Source organism: Melospiza georgiana, chromosome 5 (assembly GCF_028018845.1).
Source record: "Melospiza georgiana isolate bMelGeo1 chromosome 5, bMelGeo1.pri, whole genome shotgun sequence".
In the NCBI taxonomy this organism is placed as follows: domain Eukaryota; kingdom Metazoa; phylum Chordata; class Aves; order Passeriformes; family Passerellidae; genus Melospiza; species Melospiza georgiana.
This window is the reverse complement of record NC_080434.1, coordinates 54,060,657-54,083,889: the sequence shown is the minus strand read 5'-3', so window position 1 is coordinate 54,083,889 and position 23,233 is coordinate 54,060,657. Positions and strand designations below refer to the sequence as shown.

Sequence of the window (23,233 nt, the reverse complement as noted above, 5' to 3'; positions counted from 1 at the left end):
AAGCCTTGCCAAATTTCATGTGACTTAGGTAGAGTGACCTCGAGGATGGCTGTGCTGATGGCCTCTGTCTGGGTGCACAATGTTTTGTGAATTAAAAAGTAAAGAAAAAAAGACTATCTTGGTCCTTTACAATCTCTTCACAATGGTGTCAAGTGGGAGGTTATTGGCTATCTGGCAGGGATTTCTTCCAGAATTACCAGTTCTTGTGAGTATTTTGTAGGAAGGATGATGTAATTGTCTTCCAAGGACCTGTTCTCTAACCCTTTCCAATTTCTTGGAATATAAGGAGAAAATGGCTCATCAGCTAAATACATAACAAAAGAAGAGTGATGATGAAGAGCACTACTTGATGTTTGATTCTGAACATAGATTAATTCTCTTAGAGATGATTTGCTACTCGCAGTTTTTAAATAGGGGCTATGCCAGATCATGTCTTATGGAAAAAGCACCCAACAGTGGTTAGTTCAGGAAGGTCTTTGGCCTTTGTCAAGACAAATTTCATGAGATCATGTGCTAGGCAGCACTTAGATACATTTCTTAATTACAGCTTATGTAGGTTTGGTATTAATGGTGGAATTCAACTCAAGAGTATCTACAGAACACAGCAGGGACTTCTGGTAGGGTCTGTACACTGCATTCTACAAAACAACTTTTTATTTCTTATTTTTTTTTCCTTAGGGTATTTTTTGATAGTGATCAGTTGTCACATGAGACTTTTTAAAATAAGCAGGGGAGGTGAATTCTGTGGCAGTGGTTGAGGCAGGGATGAATATACCCATCTGTGAGTTTCTTGGAATAAGTCGTTAAAGTTGGCATTGTTCAGATTAACGGCCAAGGAAGTCGTTTGACTTCGTTCGATAAAGTGGAGTAGATAAGAGAAACTTGTTGAGTACAACCTTGCTTTAACTTCCATTTAAAAATTTAGTGAATGTAGGTTGTTCTGTCTCATAACAGGATATAACAGGATACTCATCAGAGTTTCATCTTTTTAATTTTGGATTGTGAATTCTTCCCAATTCCTGTAGAGATCATGTTTTTTTGTGTGTGCTAACATTTTCATGTTGTGGCACTATAACCTGTGAATTCCTTATTTCCTGAGAGGTTCTCATTTCCTGAAGGATGTAGTTTAGGTTGATTCTGCTAAAAGAAAACCAAGTGTGCTATTGACGAATGCGTGGGAGGAATGGCACAGAATATAGATGTTGCTTCCTTAAAACTCATTACAGAGTAACCGTATCTGTGTTCTTTTCAAAGTACAACTTCAAAGTTGTCTTTTTAAGGTACTACTGAGGAAAAAACTTTCACTGGGGAGTTTTGTGTAGCTTTCTTTGCAGTGTAGACAATGTCGTTTCAGATGGCTGTGTTTCTGAGTCTAGATTTTTGTCAGTCCAGGTTTGATGGGTTTGTGAATTTTAAATAGCTATTTAGACTTCAGTCTGTTCTGATTACTGTGCTACAGTAGAATTGTTTTATTTTGGCACTGAGGATCCAAAGGAAAAGTAAATGCAGTGGGTAAATAATCAGTTTTGTGTAAATCTACCAGAGGTGGTGATTTTACTTAATTTTCAGAGGACTTCAGTCTTACAGAACTAAAGTAGAGGGAGAACTGATTTTCTTTCAATTCTCCATTGTCCAATGCTGTCTGATTTCCTTCCTCCCTGCTCACTTTTTGAAGGTTTTGTGTATGTCTGGGAAACAAAAACAAAACAAACACTAATTATGTACCTTTTTTTCACAGACTTTTACAAGTCATCCATGCAATTGCTCTTCCAGAAGCTGGCAATGCATGATGAACACTTTTTCAAGCTGTGGAGGAAAAGATGCCTTAAACTTTCTCAGACTACTAATATGCCTCATTTTGAAATACAGCTCTGTGTACAAGTGATTGATTATCCTTCTTCCCCCACCCCTGTGATAAGTCTGTAAATACTTAATCTTACAAAAATCTTACACGTCTTACAAAAATCCTTTGGGGAAAAACTTTGTTTGCTAAATATCTTAGACTTGAGTTTTAGCAGGAAGGCAGTAGGCACTTGTCATCTTGGATATCTTGATATCTTGTCATTTAGGATATCTCCCAAATGAGTGAGATAGGGACAGCCTCCCCATGTACCCTGACCTCACTCTTAACTCATAATTATTGCTAAAAGAAAGTATTGGTACTTTTGAACAAGTCCTGTGTATGCCTGCAACTTATCCTTCTGTAATTCCTTTCCATAGACTGAACTTCTATGAAAACAAAGACTTCAACTGGAAAAAGTGTAATTTGAAATAATTTCAGTTCCTGTTGAAACCTCCATTGGCATTTTGATTTAGTATCAGAGGTCTTAAAGGATATCACTCAATTCAGATTTGAGCTCTTGGGGGTGTGGGGAGAGGAATAATTTTGGGGATTTGAGCCTTTCATGGTTCACTTGCTTCATAACCTACAGGCAAGCTAGTGGAGCTTTCTAGATTAAGCCTCCCCACCCTCAGATTGTCAGCTTGCTTGACATCAACAATTTACTTTAAGACTAGTTTTTACTGAACTATGAAAATAGTGTTATGTTTACTTAAAACCCAGTGATAAGTTATAATAACATGACTTGCTGAAGAAGAAAAGCCTTCAGAGAACCTGTATTGCAGGTTACTCAGATTCTGTAATGGTGTGATTTTACTTAATAAGGAAAACACTGGAAGTCAGTGTTATTACATAAAACAGATTAAAATTACAGTAGAAGTGTCACTAAAATTATTGAAACTTCATGTTGATTTTATTTGTATTTTCCTCATTATTCATATAAGAAGACTGTTAATTATATTGGCTAATGAGGATTTAACCTGGGGTCTTACAAAGTTTATTTTGGCAGTAGTACAGTTCAGAAGAGAAACAGTTTTGTTCATAAGCACTTTCTGTGAAAATGCTTGGATAGGGAGTACCTGATTTTGGTTTAATAGGATGAGTGTCTATTGCCACATATATCTTTATCTTAATATCTTGTCCCTAATATGAAGTTATATCACACTTCACCTTTTGAGGGCTAAACTGAGTGACTTCAACCACAGCCTTGTTATCTTCTTGCAGGTGTTTGGGTTAGGAGTAGAGTGTAACTGCTCTGCATGTTTCTGTCTCTTGCTTGTCTTTGTCACAAACAAAGCAAGTGTGAATTCTCAAGTTACATGAAGAATCTTTTCTTAGACTCAGCATTGTCTCTCTTCTTCCTTCCATCTCCATAGGTCATTTCCTGCGTTTAGCCCTTGACTGTGTAATTCCCTCTGGCTGAGCATGGTGGAAAGGGCTGGTGTGTTCTACAGTCACAGGATTTCCAAGCTGCCCCATCCAAATGTGTGTGCACAAGATGGTGCATGAACCACTCACCTGCTGGTTTCACAGCTGGTTGATGTCTCTCATGTGGTGTTCTGCAGCAAATCTGCTTTTTAATGATTTCTGTTATGTACTAAAGCTATGGAACGTAGATGTGCTGTGCACTAGCTACCAATATAAATAAGGGTTGAGTCAGCATGCTGGCTGTATTCATGTGCAGAGCTTTTGCTCTTGGAGCTCTTACAGGCTTCTCATGAACCCTTTACTCTTGACTGTTGTTCAGCTTCTGCAACTTCTGTTTCTCCGGCTTCTCAATTATTTCATATCTAAAAGCCGGTTTACCTGTATTTGAGAGTAATATCACAATTTTTAAAAAGTCTAAATATCAGGATAGTCACAACAGTCATGTAACTCTTCTTGGAATCCTTGTTCTTTCTCAGCTTTCACTTTTTAATATCCTGATAATTGACATGAAGATTTAAAGGTTCTCTGAAATGATGTCCAGTCCAGTAGCGTTTCAAAGGAGCACCAAGGGTGGACTTGTGATATCGCTGACTTGTTTATGTCTATTTTTTTCTTCATTAAAGCATTTCCAATCTCAAGAGTGTGGAGTGTACTAGAATAATGCAGATGAGGCTGGGAAAAGATAATTTAGGTGTTTGTGAATATTAATGCCAAGGACAGAATGCTTGGTAAAATGAATTGATAGTCTGCAAAGTTACTCAATTGGCCAGATCAAGTGTTGGCTGCCTTAATAGGGATATTTGAACTTAAATTATTTTCCCCTTGTCTTTGCTCGTGTTGGTTTTTATTTGGTACTTTGTTACACTTAGTAAAATTAAGGGTCTTTCTGCATAGGAAGTCTTTACAACTTTCCCTGTTGGTGACTGTTGCAGATAATCAGTAACCACTTTATCTGTCAGTGTCCCTCATATAATCCTGAGAATTCCCTGGCAGGCAAGTCTGTGTTAGGATGTACAACTGCATTCTGTTCAGTGTCACTAGAGATGTGTGATTATGGCATGAAAAATCCAGATATTTGTCCATTTCTTAAGCAAAACACTCCAGCTTCTAGATCAGGAAGCGATACTATTTAGTTTGTTCATCCTTTCACTTTATAGTTAATCAAACTAACTGGTGGCCTTTATTCATTCCTCCCCCATTAAGCCATGTTTCACTGCTGCTTCACACTAAACCATAGCTATATTTGGAGTAGGAACCTCCCAGACTTTTCCCTTTTGCCCATCTAACATTACCTCTTTTTAAGCTACTGAATCAGAAGTCTTTGAAATGAAATTTTATATAACTGATCGCAAAAGACTTTTTTTTTTCTCCTCAAAACCAATAATAATAGACTCTGATATCTGCTTGAATGTTGCTGTGCTAATGAACACATGGAAATGTGTTGTATATTACTGATTATTTTCTGGCCCATTCTTGGGCATGCTAATTTTGCATTCTCCTTGCTCCAGTGCTAGGAAGAAAACTCTTGCCTTTAATCTGTTAAAAAATACCATTTTAGTATACTTTTCTTTGTGGTCATGCTCTCCTGCTACAAAAGCCCTTGTAGTTTGGGGCTTATTTAAAAATGAAAATAAGAACTTCCTTTCTATAAGAGTTTCCTGTTCACCTCCACTTGGGTGTCAGACTTTGGTGACCATGGACAGGGACCATCAGTGAGCTTGGGCCAGCCCAGCTGGGTCACAGCAGGCCCAGCCATGCTGTGATAGGGGACATTTCTGCATTTCTTGGCTGTATTGGTATTGACCATAAGTATTTGGATGTGCTCATCCTCTCCAAGAGGATTCTTGGGTGTAGTTCTGGGTAATCATTCATCTGATTGCAAGATCTTCCTGGACTGTTTCTTTCAGTATTAGAGCATCCTTAACAACAAGTGCTTTGGTGAAAAAACGATGAATACACAATTTTTTTTCTAGCATATGTTCTGCTTTATTGGACTATGCTTTGGTTTGCTTCAGTTTTGCAGTAATTGATGTCTTACAGTGCTTATGGCATTTTGGTACATTTTGGGTCTGTACACTCCTTAGTACAAAACAGCAGTTTATTTCCTTATTTCTGGACACTGCTGTGTCCATAGTATGGAACAGCCTTTTCTGTGAGAAACCAGGCAGTACTTTGCTTAGTCTCTTGGTAGTGTCCTTTCTATGCCTTTAAAATGCTCATGGTTTTCTTAAGCAGATGAAGAATAATCAGCATGTTGAAATAAATGAAATCTCATTGGCAAGAGTGATGACGCTGCCAAGTAGAACTGATCCAGTTTGCTGTTCCTCTAAAAAACTGAGTTGTACCAGATGTTAACTGGGTATAATGTGGACTTAAAAGAGGATTAAGGAAGGGATAAGTGTTGATAGTTCACTTGCTGTGCTTTACATCATAATATCTCTTCAGTGCTGTAATACATGTTTTGCAGAGGCTGCAGTCACTCCTACCTGTGTTCAGGAGAGGTGTTTGAAGCAAATCCCAAAACCTTGCTGTGCTACAGGTCTGGCCAGCATGGTGTCTTGTGTGACAGTGCTTGCTGCCAGAGAATGAAGAGAATTACAATGCACGTGCAGAATAATCCTCCTGTGCACCTTCACAGGTCTTACCATTCCTGGGGTGTCCTGAATCAGATTTTGTTTGTTATCTGCTGTTGAATGTCTCTTTGATACATTTGTCATCATTCTTTCTCCTCATCCACCAGGCATTTGACTTTTACAATGGCTTATCATTAAATCAGTTTCTGTTAGGGGGGAAGGATCCTGAATTTTCACTTACTGAAAGCAGATTGTTTGCTATCTGTTGAACTAAAGGCATAAATAAATCATTCTTCATATCTGCAGTCACTTAGGATTTTGTAAGCATCACTCAGCTGCCAGCTGCAGTTCTGTCACCAATTTAGCTGTGGCTGGAAGAGGAGAGAAAGCTCAGGCTGTGACTGGAGCCTGCCCAAGTAAGAGCTTCACTGGGGTGGCAGGTCTGGAGCAGAGAGTGGGACTTGAGAGTGCTGCCACCAAAGGGTGGTGGGTGATGGCAGTGGGAGGTGAGCAGAGCTGCTCCAGGTGCCTGAGGCAAGGCTGAGCACAGCATAGCCATGGCAAATGGGATTTGGCTTTAAAATGCAGGCAGGAGAACAAGTGGCATGGACAAGACATCTGGATGGATTTGGGGAGGGGTAGCAGGCTGGTTTCTTTAGTGTTAGTCAGATACTGACTGACTGATTTCAGCCAACTTGATTCTTCACCTGCCTATATAAAAATAAGGTAATTGATTCAAGTGGTATGGAATACAATTATCAAATTAGGACCTTGTACAAGTAACTGTAGCTGTAATTGTCTCTTGGTAACATTGTTTTTTTTCTGATCTTTCTGTCTTTTCTGTCTTTCCTAATGCACCTGAGAAAATCAGTACAATTTATGCTTGCTGTTTCTCTTTGGAAGAAATTTGATTCAATCTTGCTTTTTTTTTTTTTTTTTGAGCCTCGCATTTCTTTTGGACAGTTTAGGGTTCAATGATGATGGTGAATTGAATCTAAATTTCCTTCCTGTGCCTTTCTTTTCCTGAGCTCTCCTGAGATCTTGCATCAGTCTCGCTTTCATGATGTTTGTGTGTCTTCAGCAGGCTTCAGTTGTGAGACAGATGGGGGTGTGTTGTCTAGTAATGTGTCACTCAGCCTCCTGGAGGTCTGATTGCAGTAGTGACAGGCTATTAGAGCAAATTGTGGCACTCTCTCAGTGCTTATTTTCTAATTGCTCAACTGCTTCTTCAAGGTCATTCTGGTGTAATCAGGCTGTATTGTTTAAACTGGGATTCCCTCTCTCTTCATGCTTTCTGCCATGAACTATACTGTGCCAAGGTGTTGCATGTCTTATTCTCCAGGAAAATCAAGGTGAGTTAGTGTGACAGTAACTTCCAAGAAACACAAGATTATATTTCCTTGTATATTTTCAATTGTAAATAAAATTCATAGTAAGAACAGAAATACTTCACACACACACACTTCATTATGGTGAAGAGTGCTTGTGGAGATTCAGATGTTCCTCATCATCCATGTCACCCTTCCTTATGGCATTTACCTTCACAAAATAGCTTTATAAAACACAAAACATTAAAATCATTAAAAACTCAGGAATGAAAAAATAAGGCTTTTTAAAATAAATAAAAAAGTTAGGGTAATCCAGGAGTGACAGCTTCTAGCTTGTCACTTCCACTTGAATTCTCTGCACACAGAGTTACATCTGTCAACATATGGCACAGTAACTCAATCTTGGATGGTCCTTCTGCCATTCTCCAGTCTCTTTAGTTACATGAAGAATTTAGTGCTATTAGCTGACTTTGTCATCTCAGGCGCTTTCTTATTAGAGACTTTGGGTAACTGCAGTTTGTCTTTTGAAAGCTTAATAAATAAATAAATGATAAATAAAAGCAGTTGTTTGCTCCTCTTGTACCAGTGAAGCACAAAGCAAGCATTAACATGCTGAAATTATTAGTGCAATTCTGAGGTCCTTGAATTTCTTTAGGACTCTTGGCTGAATGTCATCCACTCTTGGTGGTTTGCTAATTTTTCACTTGTCCATTTTCTCTGTACTGTTTTTGTCTTTTTTTTTTTCTAGCAGTGTTTGCTTTGAAACAGATCCTCTAATGCATATTCCATGAAGGCCTTTCACTGGGAGAATCTCTTTAAGTTCCTCCCTAATGAACATGCAAAAAATAATTCTGGGTTTGCCCTCACTTTTGGTTATTTAAGCTTTTTTCTTAATGCTTCTATTTGTTTACTTGCTGTACCCTTACCAATCCTGACAGGCTCCTTGCTTCTTATGTGTCTCAAGAAAGGATTTAGTTGTAGTTTTAATGCTTTTTTTTCCTTCCCTAATTTATTTTTGAGACTATCTTGTATTTTTTTTTTCTGGTTTTAGCTTGCTATTGTTTGAGCCTCATTTGGACAACTTTTACAAGATTGTTCTAGTATTTTCTCTAATATGTTATTTAGCCATCTCCTTCCTTGCCTGTCACATCATTATTCATCCCCACTTAAGTCTTTTCTTTTTTTGTGATTTTTATGTTTCCTCTGGGCCTCACATACAATGTCTTATATCTCATGGTCTACACACAAGTTTTTGATGATTCTCTTTGTTGCCTCCTATTTGTCTAATTCCTCTGTTTAAATTCCTTGGTGTTTTTTCCTCCTGCAGATATTTAGGTCACTTTAAATTCTGGGGGAGGGTTGTACTAATATTTTTAAGCAAATTCTGCACAGTGCTTAGGATCAAGAGATGTCTTTTCTGACAGCTCTTTCCATGAAGCAGTCATTCCTGATATTCAGTATTTTGTCTTGGCTTCCTGTGACATTTAGTGGATAACAAAAACCTCCCATTGTTTTTTGTCCTTACTTTTGTAACATTCTGAGTACCTCAGCTTGGTCACTCAATGCCTGCATGTTTCAGTGTGAAGGCTCATGTATTTCTCATTATCACTGTCTTGAATGTAAAGAAGGTAAATGTACTCTTTTAATGAATAAGTAATGTCTTTGGATGAATTTCTCTTTTTATTCATTTTCTTCAAAAACTAATTTTAGCTGCAGAAACTGTTTCATTCTAAACTTTCATAGTGGTTTCTTTATTTCTCAATGTATATGAATGCCAATAACCAGTGGACCTCCAGACTGCAGGATGTCTTTTCTTGATGAAGAAGACTTCTTTTTATCAAACAACCTTTATTTTTTCCACTTTTTGGAAAGTGCCTGAATAAAAATAGGGAACTTATTCCACATCAGCATTTTTGTTCCCATAATTTTAGACCTGAGATGCTTGGCTTGCATAAGTTTTTTTTTCTTAAATGTCTACTCTGGAAAGATAGCATAGTGTATGGAAGTGAAGTTGTGTGATTTCTTATTGGCATTTTCTCTAGCAGATTTGACAATCCCCACTTTGCCTTTGGAAAAATTCAGCTGAAGGCAGTGGCTTTGCAATAATGTCCCTGTCTCTGAACTGAGCTGTTGGGAGTGCTGTGAGTGTATAAAACTGAAGGATGCTCCTTTGCACTGAGGACAGCTCCAGCTAGAGTTTATGGCTTGGGTACAGGGCAGAAATGTTTTCTGAATCCTGTCAGTACAGCATGCAAGACCTGGGGGGGTCTTGGTCAGACATACTGGTTTTATTGTGGTCTTTAGAGTAGTCTTAGAAACACTAATATCCAACAGCAATAGGTGGGAAACTGGAGGGCAAAAAAGAGTTTAGAAAGGCATGTGAAAGTTGGAACAGAAGCATGAGAACTGATGTCTGAAATTCAAAAGCTCAACCAGTGCTCAAGAAGAAGGAGAGACTAGAATAATTGTCTGACTTTATTTCTCCTTTCCCATTTTTTTAAAAATGAAATGCCTTTTCTTCAAGTTGGTGTGATCTAGAGCTCTTCATTGTCACTGACTTGAATTCATACATTGTCTTGACTTTACTCTTGATTTAGTGTCCTCAAGTAGTGCTGTGAGAGAGCACTTGGGGCTTGTAAAAGGCATTTCATTGCTGTCTGGTGTAGTCTCTGTAGCACTTGTGTAGAGGAGATCTCAGAGGTTTCTGTATGAGTTATAACCTGGGGCAGGAGGAGGCTGCTGCACTGGAGTAGCTGAATGCCACTGGGAGCCTTGCTGTGGAAAACTGTTCTGGTTAACACTGCATATTTTTCTAAGCAGTGTGGTAGTCAACTTTCAAAAGGCAAGAATCTTTGTTAATTGTTTTGATTTACAGTGGAAGTTCAAAAGCTAAATGCAAGCAATCAAATACTGAAGGAAAAAGGTAGTTTTGCTTATGACTTTTCTGTTTTCCTGTATCAGTTCTTTCAGCTCAGAGTTGTTACTGAAACAGCTATAGTGCAAAAGTTGAAAATGCAAACTTTTGCATCTGTAGGACTTTTTTACAAAAGAAAAGCAGATTTCTGTCTCTGCAGTTGATGATTCAAATTTCAAAAGCTGTTGTATCAGTCTTCAGATACTGAGGAAGACTTTGTTTAATTTTCATAAAGCTCTTTTAGCAATAAACTGTTGTAACCAATATCTTGTTATTTTTCCAGGTTTCACTAAATGGTACACAGTTTACAGACAGTTCTGTTGGATCAGAATTCACAGGTGTTTCTCAGGTATGTGCAGTCAAATTTTGTGGGTATATATAAAAGCAGAATTATTTACTAATAGGAGAAGATACTAAGCAATATTAAAGGTACTAAATCAAACTCTTCAAAAAGAATGCTGTGTGAGATTGGGATGTTGGTAATTGAAGTCAATTTCTGATTATCTCCTATTTAAGCTTTAAAAAACAATGGAATCTTTTTTTTTAGTAAAATTTTATTGTTACAGTATGCTTGAAATTGGACTTGGATGTTAAAAAAATCTATGCAGTTTTATGGTAATAAAGTTATTCTTGGAAATAAATCTAAATACATAGCAGAGATGCAGTTATTTCTGTTCCAACTTGTCCTACTTCCAGCTTTCATTTATGAATGTTATATCTGAACATGTTTCAGAGATAAAGTGAGCCTGGGTGTTTTCTTGCAGAGATGCATCTCACATTTTTTGAAGCTTGACTAGTGGAAAAATATCCTGCTTTTCACAAAATGTGCACTTTGCTCTGATGGCACTGAAGAGACATACAAATGTGACCTAATTGCAAGCTCTCCTAATCCAGCAAGAGTTTGCTGCTCATGTTGAAATGGTCACATGAACACTCACTGCAGTCATCATGCTTTAAATAAATAAGAAACTGCAATTTATTGCTACATTTTAGTAGGATGGAGTCATAACAGGTATCAGAGATGCTTGTGGTCTAGATTTTGTTGAAGCTTCAGTTTTGATTCTTGATTTGCATTGTGCTCTAGGAACCAAGGGCTTTAATTTGAGATTCACACCTGTTGTAAATGTAAATGTTCACTGAGTGTGGCCATAACAAAGATTGTTGTTCCTGCTGTGTTTGCCATGGCTTTTTAGTGATTGTGGTGCAGCTTTAAGGAAATTGCACACATCTTAACTTCTGGAAGTCTCTGCAGAGTGGCTAAGGTGTGTTTGCCATGACCTTTACATTTGCAAAAGAGTAAGTGTCAGGTTGTCTTAGCTTCTGAACTTTTACATTTTTGTCCTCTTCTTTTCCTGCTGGTTGGAAGATGTCCTGCATAAGATGTTCATAAGGATTTGCCTGCAAAATAGCTATGAAGGTGTCATCATTCTGACAGGGGCTCACCTAATCTGGCTTCAAAAACACTTGATTTAAGAAGGAAACGTTCAGGGCTAAGGGATAAGCAGCCATGGCCTCCTGCAGGGGTTTTAGGCATGAGTGAGATCTTCAGTTGGGTGCAGGTCAGCCAAGAGCAATGTCTAACTTGGGAAATCTCTTGGTGCTTGTAGAGCCTATAAAGGAATTGGTCAGTCCTGGCCTTTCAGCTGGCAGAGGGAGTCTTCCTGCATGAGAAGGTTTTCTAAAAACCTGCAGTAGACTCTTGGAGAGTTTGTGTTCTTTTTCCTGCCTTAGTGCTTAGGTGCAAATTCCACAAGTGGCAGCAGTGAGCAAAGGTTAGCTGTTCTTAATAAATCTGTTAAATTTCTCATGAATTTTTGAAAGATAGGAAGATATTTATGGAGATGAAATCAGTCTGTCTTTTGGGTTTTTATGTTCTAGAATTCTTAATTTTCCTTTCCATATTGCTGAATCTGTCAGTTTTACAAATGTGAAGAACATAAAATCAGTGTCTGTAATGCTCTGCTGTTTTTCTTAAGATGTCAGCACTAGAGAATTGATTTGTTGTTGCTGTGAAGACAAGAAGAGAGTGAATTATGGTTTAGCTTGAACTGGTCCTTTGCCCTAAAGAATTGTTCACCTGTGCTTGTGCAGTTGAGCCTTACAAGATCTTTAAAGCTATATTGTTGTTAGTATTGAGATTAGAGCAGTATCAAGAGCAGTATTTGAATTACTTAAAATTTGCCTTTTCTTTGAGAAAGAATTAAACTATTTTGATGCTTACATAGAAGGCCTTGTTAATTAAGGCAGAGTTAGCAGTTGTAATAAAATTGGGCAAATCTGTGATTCTGCCGTTACATGATATTTTGTTCCAGTCATCTCTTATGTCTGATAAAATTGGGTTCTCTTTGTCTTGTGCTGCCTGAGTTGTTTTTAACTATCAGCCTTGGTGAAGAATCAGCATTTCATGGCTGAACCATAGTTTCATGCACAGTAGCATCTTGGAAAATAATTCAGGTTTTGAAGTACCTCTGTCCTTGTAAGCTGCCAAGTCTGCTTGATTCAATAGCTGATAGTGGATTTGAGGACCCTTTTGACTTGTGTTGTTGAAACTGACTTAAACTTTTATTTTGTAATAGGCTTAGCTGAAAGTGACTTTGTTTCAGGTAGTATTATAAAAGGAAGTGTCGCAGAGCTTCAAAGTGGAGATATTTTTCTTTTTTATCTGTAAATGGTGACAGTAAAAGTAAATATCCCTTTTTAATTTTACTTGCTGGATTATTACATCTAGGCCAAAATATTTTAGAGGGAAAGACTGTAGACCATGCTCTTAAATGGGAGTGTATTAATAGTCCGAGTTGTTTGCCTCATGGATATTGAGATTGCTGTATTCACTTTTATAATGACTAGTAAAATATGTGTGTTGGTTTTGGGGGGTTTTGTTGTTAGTTTCAAATATCAGAATATGTACTCATATGTACTCTGTGAATAACCAGTTATCTATCAAAACATTTGTTTGTAGACACCATTTACCTTTGGCTTGGGCCAGAGGGCACCATATACAACTGGCGAGCATTGTCTTCTTTGTAGAAGTGAACGCAAAGATACTTCGCTTTCAGAGAGCGGAATCAAGAATTCCAGCAAAACAGCACTTTCCACATCTCCAAAAGCAAACAACATGCTGCACCTCCCACTGTGGGTGTGTCCAGACTGTAGAAGAACAGTGGAGAAGGAGGAGAGGCACGCTACAATAGAGCAGTCTCTCGTGGTAAGGTCAAGTAACTCGGTAAACTGAGAAGATGCTTAATTATGGGCTGCATGACACTTTGTGCTGTGGCACCACTAGAGCTGTAAATGCTTGAAAAGCTTTTTAGGTGATTTTGAGTTGGCTTTATATAAGATGAACAGGGAAGTTTTTCCAAAAGTGAGGAGTTCTGGTTCTGAGTTGAGGAGTTTTAAGTAGAGCAAGGTTTGGATCTGTTTTTTACTGAGCTTTTTGCCTTTAGTTCATTGGATCTCAAGCTTTGTCCTTATCCCCGTACTTAAATACAATTTCTTCTACTTTTACCAACATGACTTTACTCATTGCACTTTTTTCTATTCTGTCTGCTCATAGTGTGTTTTCCTCTCTTTGTGAAGTAAACTGTCAGAATTTTCCTTGTTCTTTCAGTGGACTTCTTGAGTCACTGCACTTGCACTGACACCTTCCTGCAGATTTCTGAGTTTTGCTGTCTTTTCTTTCCCGCATTTTTTAATAAAGAAGCACAACTTTGCATACCATGAGTGTAACAGTTTCCTAGTCTTGGTAGCACAGCGAGTACCAATTTAATATGTGGTGCTAATATTTCAAGTTGTGAATTCAACCTCGTGTAAGAGCTGTGCTTATTGTTGCAGGAGGATGCTAAGAGCTCATTGACAGGTCCAGCAAAACCTCATTAGAAGCAAACTAGGTTATAGTGTAGAACCAAGTCTTCATGACTGACCTGGAAGTCACACACTTGGGATAATTGGAAGTACTGTAGGTTGCAGCTGACACCGCCTTGTAGAGAGCTAACAGGCTGTGCACACACCCATAGGCACATACAGGTTTTTATTTCAGAAAATCACTGTGAAGGAAGATTGTATAGAGGATGTTGTTTAGCTTGTGTTAAAAGTATAGATAAGAACCTTTTTTGTGAGGAAAATCCAAGAGTATATCACTCGTATACAACTTGTGTTTACAGATAATGTTGCTATTAACAAGGGTGGTAAACTAATCAAAAGAAGTTACATCTAAGGGAATTATAGTGGTGGTAGGGTGGTAAACACATCCTAGGGAGTTCATAGCACAGCAAGACTGAGGCACATTATTGTTCAGTTGAGTCAAATCTTTTAACACATTTAAGCTCTGTTTAAGGAACTAGCAAAGAAAATGAGTGTTCTAGATTTGCAAGGAAGGCAGGTTTTGCTTCCTACATGTTTTGTTAACTTACAGATACTCCAGGTGTAAATAAAAATTCAGATTTTTTTTTTAAATTTGGCAACAGTTTTCTTTTTAAAGAGGAATTTTTAAAAGCAGACAGCGAATAGATTTTCCAGGGTTGGAAGCTTGACTTAGAAAGTCTACACTTAAAATGTCCTACTATATGAATTAGGTGGCTAGTCAAATTAGAGAAGCCAGCTGGGAAAAAAAGTCAAAATTAGCTTAAAAAAAAAAATGTTACCAATGACTGCAAGTCAGAATACAGGTGGTTTGCTGTAGGTGTTCCTGTGTTCAGGTTGCTGCTGCTCTCATTAGCTTGCTTGGTAGCAACTGCATGCAGGTTTGTTCTTACCTGTGTCTGCATCTTGATCCAGGATTTGGGGCACAGAAAAACCCACCTTCAGTCACAGTACTGATGTGAGAGAGGTTTCTGCCTGGTGCCAGGGAAATCTGGTGGCAGACTTGGGAGGGTGCAGGAGAGAAGCGTGGCGTGTGCTGGGGCTGGAGCACAGAGAAGGGAGAGAAACTGCAGACAAAAATAGCAGCAGTTTGGGTGAATGGTCTGTGTCATCTGCTGGAATTGAACAGCACTGTGCACAGGAGATTGCATCCATCTCCAATGGCAGCAGCTTTCTGACATCCATTGCTCTGAAATACTATGTCTGGCTGTTACAAACAAGGAGATTTTATCATTTTTACTAGAAGGGATTGTTAAACTCCGGAAGCCAAACACTCTGTTACATGGAGACTGAAGAGATAGTGCTGGTTTATGATTAAGTGTGGGTGATGCAAGCCTTCCTTTAGCTTAGTTCATTGTTTATGCTGAAGTACATAAAGGTGATAATTATAGCCACTGTACTTTGGTCATTAGAAATGAAGCTTTGTTTGTATCTTTGGTTGTCTCTCTTCATCTCTTGCATTTATTAGGCTTCTGAAAGACTAATTCTTTGTGCCTGATTGAGTGTGCTTCCAAAATACATGCAGCACTAACAATTGCCACTTAAATATTTGTCTACCTAATATCATTTCAGACCTTACAAACTGTTTGGGTTATTCTTTTTGTTTTTCAGAGCCAAGATTTCCTTTTGCACATGCCTCTTGGAAACAGTGGATCACAGCAGGAGTCTGTAGGAGGAGGAAGAATAACTGTTGGTGCACAGACAGTGCCTGCTGCAGATCTTAGCAATTCCTCTCCTTCAGACATAGCATGCAACTGTGAGGCCTGTAATGAACGCAGGTAAGAGCTGAACTCATCCTCAGCAGCACAGAGGTTGTAGTCAGACTTTGGCAGTGTTGTAGCTTGTTTGTAGGTGTGTGCTTAAACTCTTGAAACAGTAATTTCTGGATGTCAGTATTCACCCAGTTTCATACTTTATTCTAGGCATTTTCAGATGTACTTTTTGTTTTTGGGAATAGTAGGAATCAAAACACTTAAGTGATGCATACAAACAGAGGGTAATTATTTTTGTCTTCAAATGCAGAGAAAATTCAGCAGAGCCTGAACGTGAACCTCAGCAGCTACAGAATTACTGGTCTGAAGTAAGATACATGGTCCGGTGTATTTATCGTCAAGCTGGGACCCCTCTGGCAGATGACCAGGACCAATCGTTGGTACCAGATAAAGAAGGAATGAAAGAGCTGGTGGATAGGTATAATACTTCAAAGAGGATTCATTCTATTTTATTCAGGATTTTTCAATACTAGTTTGAATGCATGGGAAGCTATTAAATTCATATACTGTCTGCAATAAGAATGTAAATGCATAATTATGAAATGGTCCCAGAATGTTGTTCTTCAAAAGGCCTTATTCATAAGACACTGTTAAGTTTGAATTGCCCCATGTGAAAATCTTACCTTGTGGAACTAGCCTGAATTAGTAGTAGTTAGTGTTGTACCATACTGTGATTGTAATACCTGGAAGAAATTTTATAAAAATAAAGAAAAGTTAGATTGGACACTGATCACTAGATGAGGCAGATTCAAATTTCATTCTTACTTTAGAAGTCATAATTGTAGCTTTTTAAGGTGTTGAAGTGAAAATGGGCTTAATGAGATCCTCAGTGGAGAGCTTTCTACTTTTTGGAATAGTGGGGAAAACCCTGAAGGGCTCCAGTAGGATCATCTCAGTTTCTCTCTAACTCCATGTGTGGTCAAGGAGTTTTTGTTCTCCTTGGTTCCATATATGTTTAATATACTGAGATCTGAGCAGTCTCGCCTGAGCTGTAGTTCTCAATTTCTAGTTAAACCTAAATTCTGATGAGGTAAAGACACATTTGAAAGAGAAGTTCATCTAGCACTGCTCTTAATATGACTGTACACCTGAACTGGCTTTAGTAGATAATTAAATAAGCATATTGCACTTTGTTTATATAAAATCTGTTTGGTTTCATACATGAGTTGTGTACAAGCAGAGCAATATAATGTCCCTCCCTATTAGTCACACTTCGTTTATTCAAGTGTTTAAAACATGCAATATAGGCTTGGAAATCAAAGATGTTTAAATGTTGCATAGTGTGTTGGTAATTAAAACTGAATCACAGCTGAAGTGGTTATTGATGTTATGCATCTCCTTAATGGAAAAATTTTGGAAATCAGAACATAATACTGTGTAACTTGCTTACGTGCTCAGTAGCTTTCATTACTTAGAACTGTTTTTCACTTTTGAGAGAGATTATTAACAATACAAAGACAGAAACAGGATTTCAAAGAAGCAATCCTTAAGTGCCAGTTGGATTATTTTTCACTTGAGTTTCTTATGGTCTATAAGGTGAAAAATAAAAAAGGATACAGTTTGGGCAGGCACCAGTGTGTTCAGTCTCTAGTGCTAGTATCATGCAGAATTTTTTTACAAAGCTGGTCAATGTAGGTATTGAATGCATTTTTAAAATACCTTCCATTTAGGTAGGATGCAGAAGACCATGCTGTGGTTGAGTAACTCTGTTTAAAAGGCAGAAATTCCCATTTCCATGCTTGGCTCTTGTTAGACACAGCTGGCAAAAAATGGAGTGTCTGGTTGTTTTTGTTGGAATAAGTAGTGGTGTCAGCTAATGTTCCTATTGTTTGTTGGAATACTTGATGGCAGTATGATAGAACTGTTTTGTGAGTGCTGAGGGAAAAGCATGGATTAGATAGCTGCAGACTTCTATTCATCTAACTCTTAAGTACTTACCCCATTCATTTCTCCCTGTGCTTTAAAAAACCCAGAGCATTCTGTGCATGCTTAAACTCCATGCACAGAAATTTAGAGTGAAATTGGATTATTTAAAGTGGTTCAAAGCAGCCATCATGTTCAGTTTTCTTCTGTAGGCACTAATTTGTCACATGTTAAGAGCATCATGGAGAAATGGTGAAGAAGCTTATCTGAATAGTCTGGGTGCCTGCAGGGTTGGATGCAAATGGAGTTAAGATTTTGAGCTCACAAGTTGAAGTGAAATTTTAAATCCTAAATAATTTTACTCCTCAGGTGTGCAGGCATCCTATTCCTTAAGGTACACAGGAGCTCAGTCCCATATGTGTACAAGTAGGGGACTGGACTGTGTTCTCTGAGATTTAAGGTAGTTCTCTAAACCTGAGCCACCGAGGTTATTTTTTATGATGATAATGGTAACTGGTAAATACTGCTAGGAAAATGAAAGCTTTTGATTACATGCTCTTTTTTTTTTCTTTTCTGTCACAAATATTGTAAAACTAAAGGCTTTGTGAAAGAGATCCATACCAGCTTTACCAACGGTTGGAGCAGCAGGCTCGGGAATACGTGCTGGAGATGAAGGTTCGCCTGCTCAGACACCTGTCCCTGGGATCCAAGGTTGCATCGACCTTAGCCACAGAGGGGCCCCCCCAGGCCCAGCAGTTCATCTCCCTCCTGCTTGAGGAGTACAGTGCACTCTGCCAGGCAGCCTGTACAATCAGCGCCTTCCTGGTTACTCTGGTAAGACTGAAAAAACAGCTTTGTGCTCCTGCTTGCCAGGGCTGATGCTAGCAGAGTTATTTCTGGGCTCTTTCAGGTGTCTTCTGTGGTTGTGTTCATCATTAGAGACAGGGAGATTCTGAAAATGCAGTTAAATATTCAGAAGTGTGAAGTAGGCATCTCTTATATCTTTTATATATACAGACTTGATGTAATTTTTTTTTGTTCATAAAGAAAAAGGTAGGATGTTGTTTGTGGCACTTACTCTGAAACAGATCTTTAAGCAGATGTACAAAATATTAGATATCCTAATGTGGAAAACTGTAATCTTTAATGGTAGCTTCACAACCATGATTAAGTGACCCCAACTTCTGTGTGTAGCACTAACTTAAATTGTTTCCATATATTCTGAGGCAACACAATCTCTTCAAGTAGCCAGCCTGGATTTTGAGTGAAAACTTTTCAACTTTTCATTCACAGTCTAGGATGGCTACTTGAAGACATTGTGTTGCCTCAGCCTTAATCTGCTATGTAATTTATTATTTCTAAGGTTCTACCTTTAATGCTTTCTTTGCCAACTGATTGTGATGTTGGACTTAGGATTACATTTTTGGCTATAAAATAGGCAGTAGCCTTAAAAATGTCTTCTTGAGTAACTGTCCATTGGGTGAGTAATACCATAAGCATATTCTGTAATTCTATTTGTTTAAGGTCTTAGAAGGTTATTAATCCTGTTTTGTTAATAATCCTTTCTTGTGCATCCTATGTTAATGTCGTCGTCCTGCCCATCCCTTTCTTGTGTAAGCTTTGTGCAAGGATTAAAAAAAAGGGGGAATTTGGATTTTATTGCCAGTTAGGTGAAATTGACTGTCTGGATGGGTAAAGAGAGGAAAAAACAGATGGGACATACACTATGGTGGCCTCAGGTGAGGATATAAAGTGGAGAGGAAGCAGAGGTTCATTACTGAAGTAGGGCTGTCAATAAAATTAAATTGGCAAAGCAGGAAGATGTTTCTTCTAAGAAACTTGATCATATCTGATGCGTTTTTTGTTGTCTATGCTCTGTATTTGCTGTTGTCTATTATCTTTCTCAGCTTTATCACTTAGATACAGACATGAGGTCACTGCTATCTCCTGTTTATTGGCTGCTTTTAACAGTCAATAATTTTCTAACAAAGTGCTTGAGAGAAGGTTGCTCTTGAGGTTGGTTTGCATTGCAGCTGGTTCAGCTGTAAAGCAAATGGTTTGCAGTGCACCTCAGCTTTCTCAAAGTGGCTCTGCCAATAATGAACCCTTTAATGCCAGAATTACACAGCTGATCAGAAAATAACCACTGTATACCTTTTTCCTGGCAATTACTGTGAACTAGTAGTTATGAAAGCCAGTAGGTATGGGAGATGGAAATCATAGCCATGAGAAAACAGAAGATGCTTGAACTCCCTAGTCAACCCCTTTCCTGACAAAATTTAAAGTAAAATAAAATTCTTCTCTTTTAAAGAATGAAGCATAAGAAAAGAGAAACTATGCCAGATTTTCTTGTCTTTTTCCTTCTGTAGCCCAGTCAGTACTGCAAACAACTTTTTACTGAGCTATGGCCTTGAGAAACTGAAATGTGAGAGTGTAGGATACTGTCTCTTGTCATACATTTTTTAGCTTTATTAAATAACCTATTTGTTAAATTGAGTAGTATGTCACAGCTTGCAGTACAGGTTGTAGGGTCACTAGTTTTTTCAGTGTACATGGATATTTCTTCTGAAGATACCAGTACACTATGGAAAAAGGAATCTTTTCAGCTAAAATACATAACAGGCAGCCAAGATCTCTAAACTTGGTGCTGCCTTCCTTTTAAGGATGAAAGCTTTGCATGTAGTGTACTGTATAAAGGCAGCTAATGCCTTGAACCTCCACCTGTGAGAAACTGATTTCTCGATGAAATTGTGAATAGTTGTCCTGCCTCTCAAAGGAATTCATCTAACTTCAATAGCAGGACCTAAAGCTTTGTGCCCCAACAATGCAGGGAATGTCAGATTATACTGACCACAATTTGCAAGGACGCTGGTCAGTACAGAAGGGCCTTCAAGTACACAGCATACAGACTAGAGAAGAAAACTTTGCTGATGTTTCTTTGTGAGAAATACTACAATCTGCACAAACTGGTACACAGGAGTTTGTAGATAAGTGTTTATTGCTTAGTTCACAGCATATATGGAAATTCCTTGAGAAGTCAGCCTCAATGAACCTTGAGAAATTATTAGCATTTTATAAAAATTTAAAATATTTTGAAGACATAATACTCAAAATGAAAAAGTGCATGTGTCTTGTGCAACTCATAAAACCTCACCACTCACCCTTCTTAATAATAATACTTTGAACTTAATTGGTTTTTTTTAATGCTGGTAGTCTTGTCTTCAAGATATAAATATGTTTGGTTGATATAAATATGTTTGGTTGGTTTATTTTTTGACCCACTGCTATTAAAAAAACTTTAAAATTCCAGAGTATAATGGTGCTTCTGGGTGCTTGGGGTTGTAGTACTTAAGGCCTACTTGCTGACCTGAGAACCAAAATGCTTGCATTTAATTCTGCTGTGTGATTGAGTCCTGGTATAGAAAACCTGCATAATGCTGGCTATATGTAGGAAAACTTGATGCCTTGAAATGTATATTATACATGTTTTGAATTCTTGTGTTTTAATGATAATAATTTTAAGGTTTACCTCTTGAAATTGCATACAATTATATGTTAAATAACTTGAAACACAAGAATATTCTGCTTACTGGAGAAGTAAGCTGTTGGTCTCTTCTGTTTAGAGAACTTCATTCTTTAACCTGTAGGTGAGGAGAACTGTTTATTTGATTTTATGTCAGTTTTGAATAAAGATTCTAAGTTCACATTGTATATGTCTCTTACTAGATAAGTTCAAAAAACTGAAAAATAATCATAATTGGACGATTGTCTGAGAATTATGGGTTCAGATCATAAAATGCATCTTTTGGTGCAGAGATGAAAGAGAACTTTGAATAATGTAGACTGATTTTTTTTTAAATTTTTTTTCCTTAAATTCATGACAATTTAGAAAGAATGATGCTATGGTTATTTAAGTAATTAAAAATTGCTTCAGTTCTGAGGGTTTGGGTTTTAAAACTGCATAAGATCTGAGCTGGTTCATACAGCCTGTAGGTTGGAAATTAGACTTTTTGAAAAAATCTTGCCTTGTACTGAATTTTGTTTTTTTTTCCTTAAACCTGGTTTATTTCTGATTGTTTTATCATTATAGGAAAATGAACATTTGAAGAAATTTCAGGTGACATGGGAATTGCACAACAAGCACCTGTTTGAAAATTTGGTATTTTCTGAGCCACTCCTGCAGAATAGCTTGCCAACGCTGGTGTCACAGCTAAGGTAGAGTTTAACTTCTCTTTTGTGGTTTCAAAAAGCGATGAAAACCCATGTTTGCAACCACAGCATTAAAAAAAATATGCTGCTGCAATTGAATTGGTAAAAATCTTTGTGGATCTCTCTTGAAAAGAGTGTTGATTGATCAGGCTGCTGTCATAACTTGCTTGTCAGAAGAATTACAACCCTAATTTGCTTAGTTGTAGGTTACCCAGTAAAATGACAGCATCCTGTGTAAATACTGATGGTATGACTGAGTAGTACTGTTTTCAGTTATCAGGCATTGCTGCTGTTTCTACAGCTCTACAAGCAAATTAAAGCCTCATTACCTTCTGCTTCCCATAGTGCACAGAACTGAATTTGGAATTTTAAGCATCTTCTCACTGGAGAAATCCCCTTGCTGTATGCTTGTAGGTCTCATGCTTTAAAGCTCCTGAGGCATTAAATTGTGTATTTTCTTAGTAGGGTTGCTCTTATTGTAATTTGTGTACTGCCAAAGTGTTTGGGTTTTCTAGGAAAGAGGTATTAATAAAAATTTTCTTTACCCTAAGTCTGAACATTTTTAACATACAGTCATGGGTGGTTCATGTTGACCTCTCAGTCTTGTCTGGGATGAGGACACATATTTGATCTGTGTACATCATGTCTTGTCTTGGGTAATTTTCCATGGTGCAAGAGCAGTTTGACTAATTCTGCTACAAGAGATGTTGTACACAGTGAAGAAAAAAATTTCTTTTGAGTCCTTCTTTTGCTAGTAGATACCAGAAAGGAAAAAAGAAGAGACAAAAAAACTGAATTGTTGCCAGGCTCAGCAAGAAGTCTAAGGTCCCTCATAAGTTACCTGATTTGTTTAGATGGAACTGGGTTGATATTGAAAGCCTTTATCTCCCTGCCCCCAACAGCTGATTTTGTTGCTGTGTTCAGCAGCATGTTAATTGTGTATTTTTCCAATGATCTGTGCCTTCTTTTTCTGTGACTATCCTTCATCATATCCATGCTTTTTGACAAGATCTCTCTGTACCTCTTTACTCCAGCAGTCCTAACTATATAAAAGTATTTGTATTGCCTTTATCTGCAGAGCTGAGAATGCTCTTAGTGAGCTTTATGGTTATTTCTTAACAGAAGCATTTTTCGTTTCCTGTACTTGTTCTGTGCTACCTGCAGTTAAAGTCAGAGCAACTGACTTTAAGTCAGAAGTTGTGTTTCTGCTGTCACTGTGGTGACAGCCGTCTTCAAAGCTTACAAATATGATGAAATCAGAATCTCTTCCTGCAGGACTTTGTTTTCCAATGCCTTTGTGTTTTCTAGGTCCTTGAACTTATGGTTTTGCCTAGTTTGGTTGACATGAATAATTTTTTGACAGGAAAGGTTCAGCACAAGCTTCCCATTTCTAGGTTATTTAGTGTCTGTCTTGTTTTTCTTTGATAAACATAGATTCTGTTTGTGTT

General features: G+C 37.8%; 1 protein-coding gene across 1 annotated transcript in view; it reads left to right on the top strand.

Annotated features, from left to right (window-relative positions):
- The window catches only part of FAM193A (family with sequence similarity 193 member A), a 76,938-nt gene that overhangs the window by 20,936 nt on the left and 32,769 nt on the right, over window positions 1-23,233 (top strand). Inside the window, exons 2-7 of the mRNA XM_058024073.1 lie at window positions 10,367-10,432; window positions 13,043-13,288; window positions 15,553-15,719; window positions 15,964-16,131; window positions 18,176-18,410; window positions 21,667-21,791. Of these exons, the coding sequence (XP_057880056.1) occupies window positions 13,199-13,288; window positions 15,553-15,719; window positions 15,964-16,131; window positions 18,176-18,410; window positions 21,667-21,791 (785 nt within the window). The 5' untranslated portion in view covers window positions 10,367-10,432; window positions 13,043-13,198. The remainder of the gene's footprint in view (window positions 1-10,366; window positions 10,433-13,042; window positions 13,289-15,552; window positions 15,720-15,963; window positions 16,132-18,175; window positions 18,411-21,666; window positions 21,792-23,233) is intronic.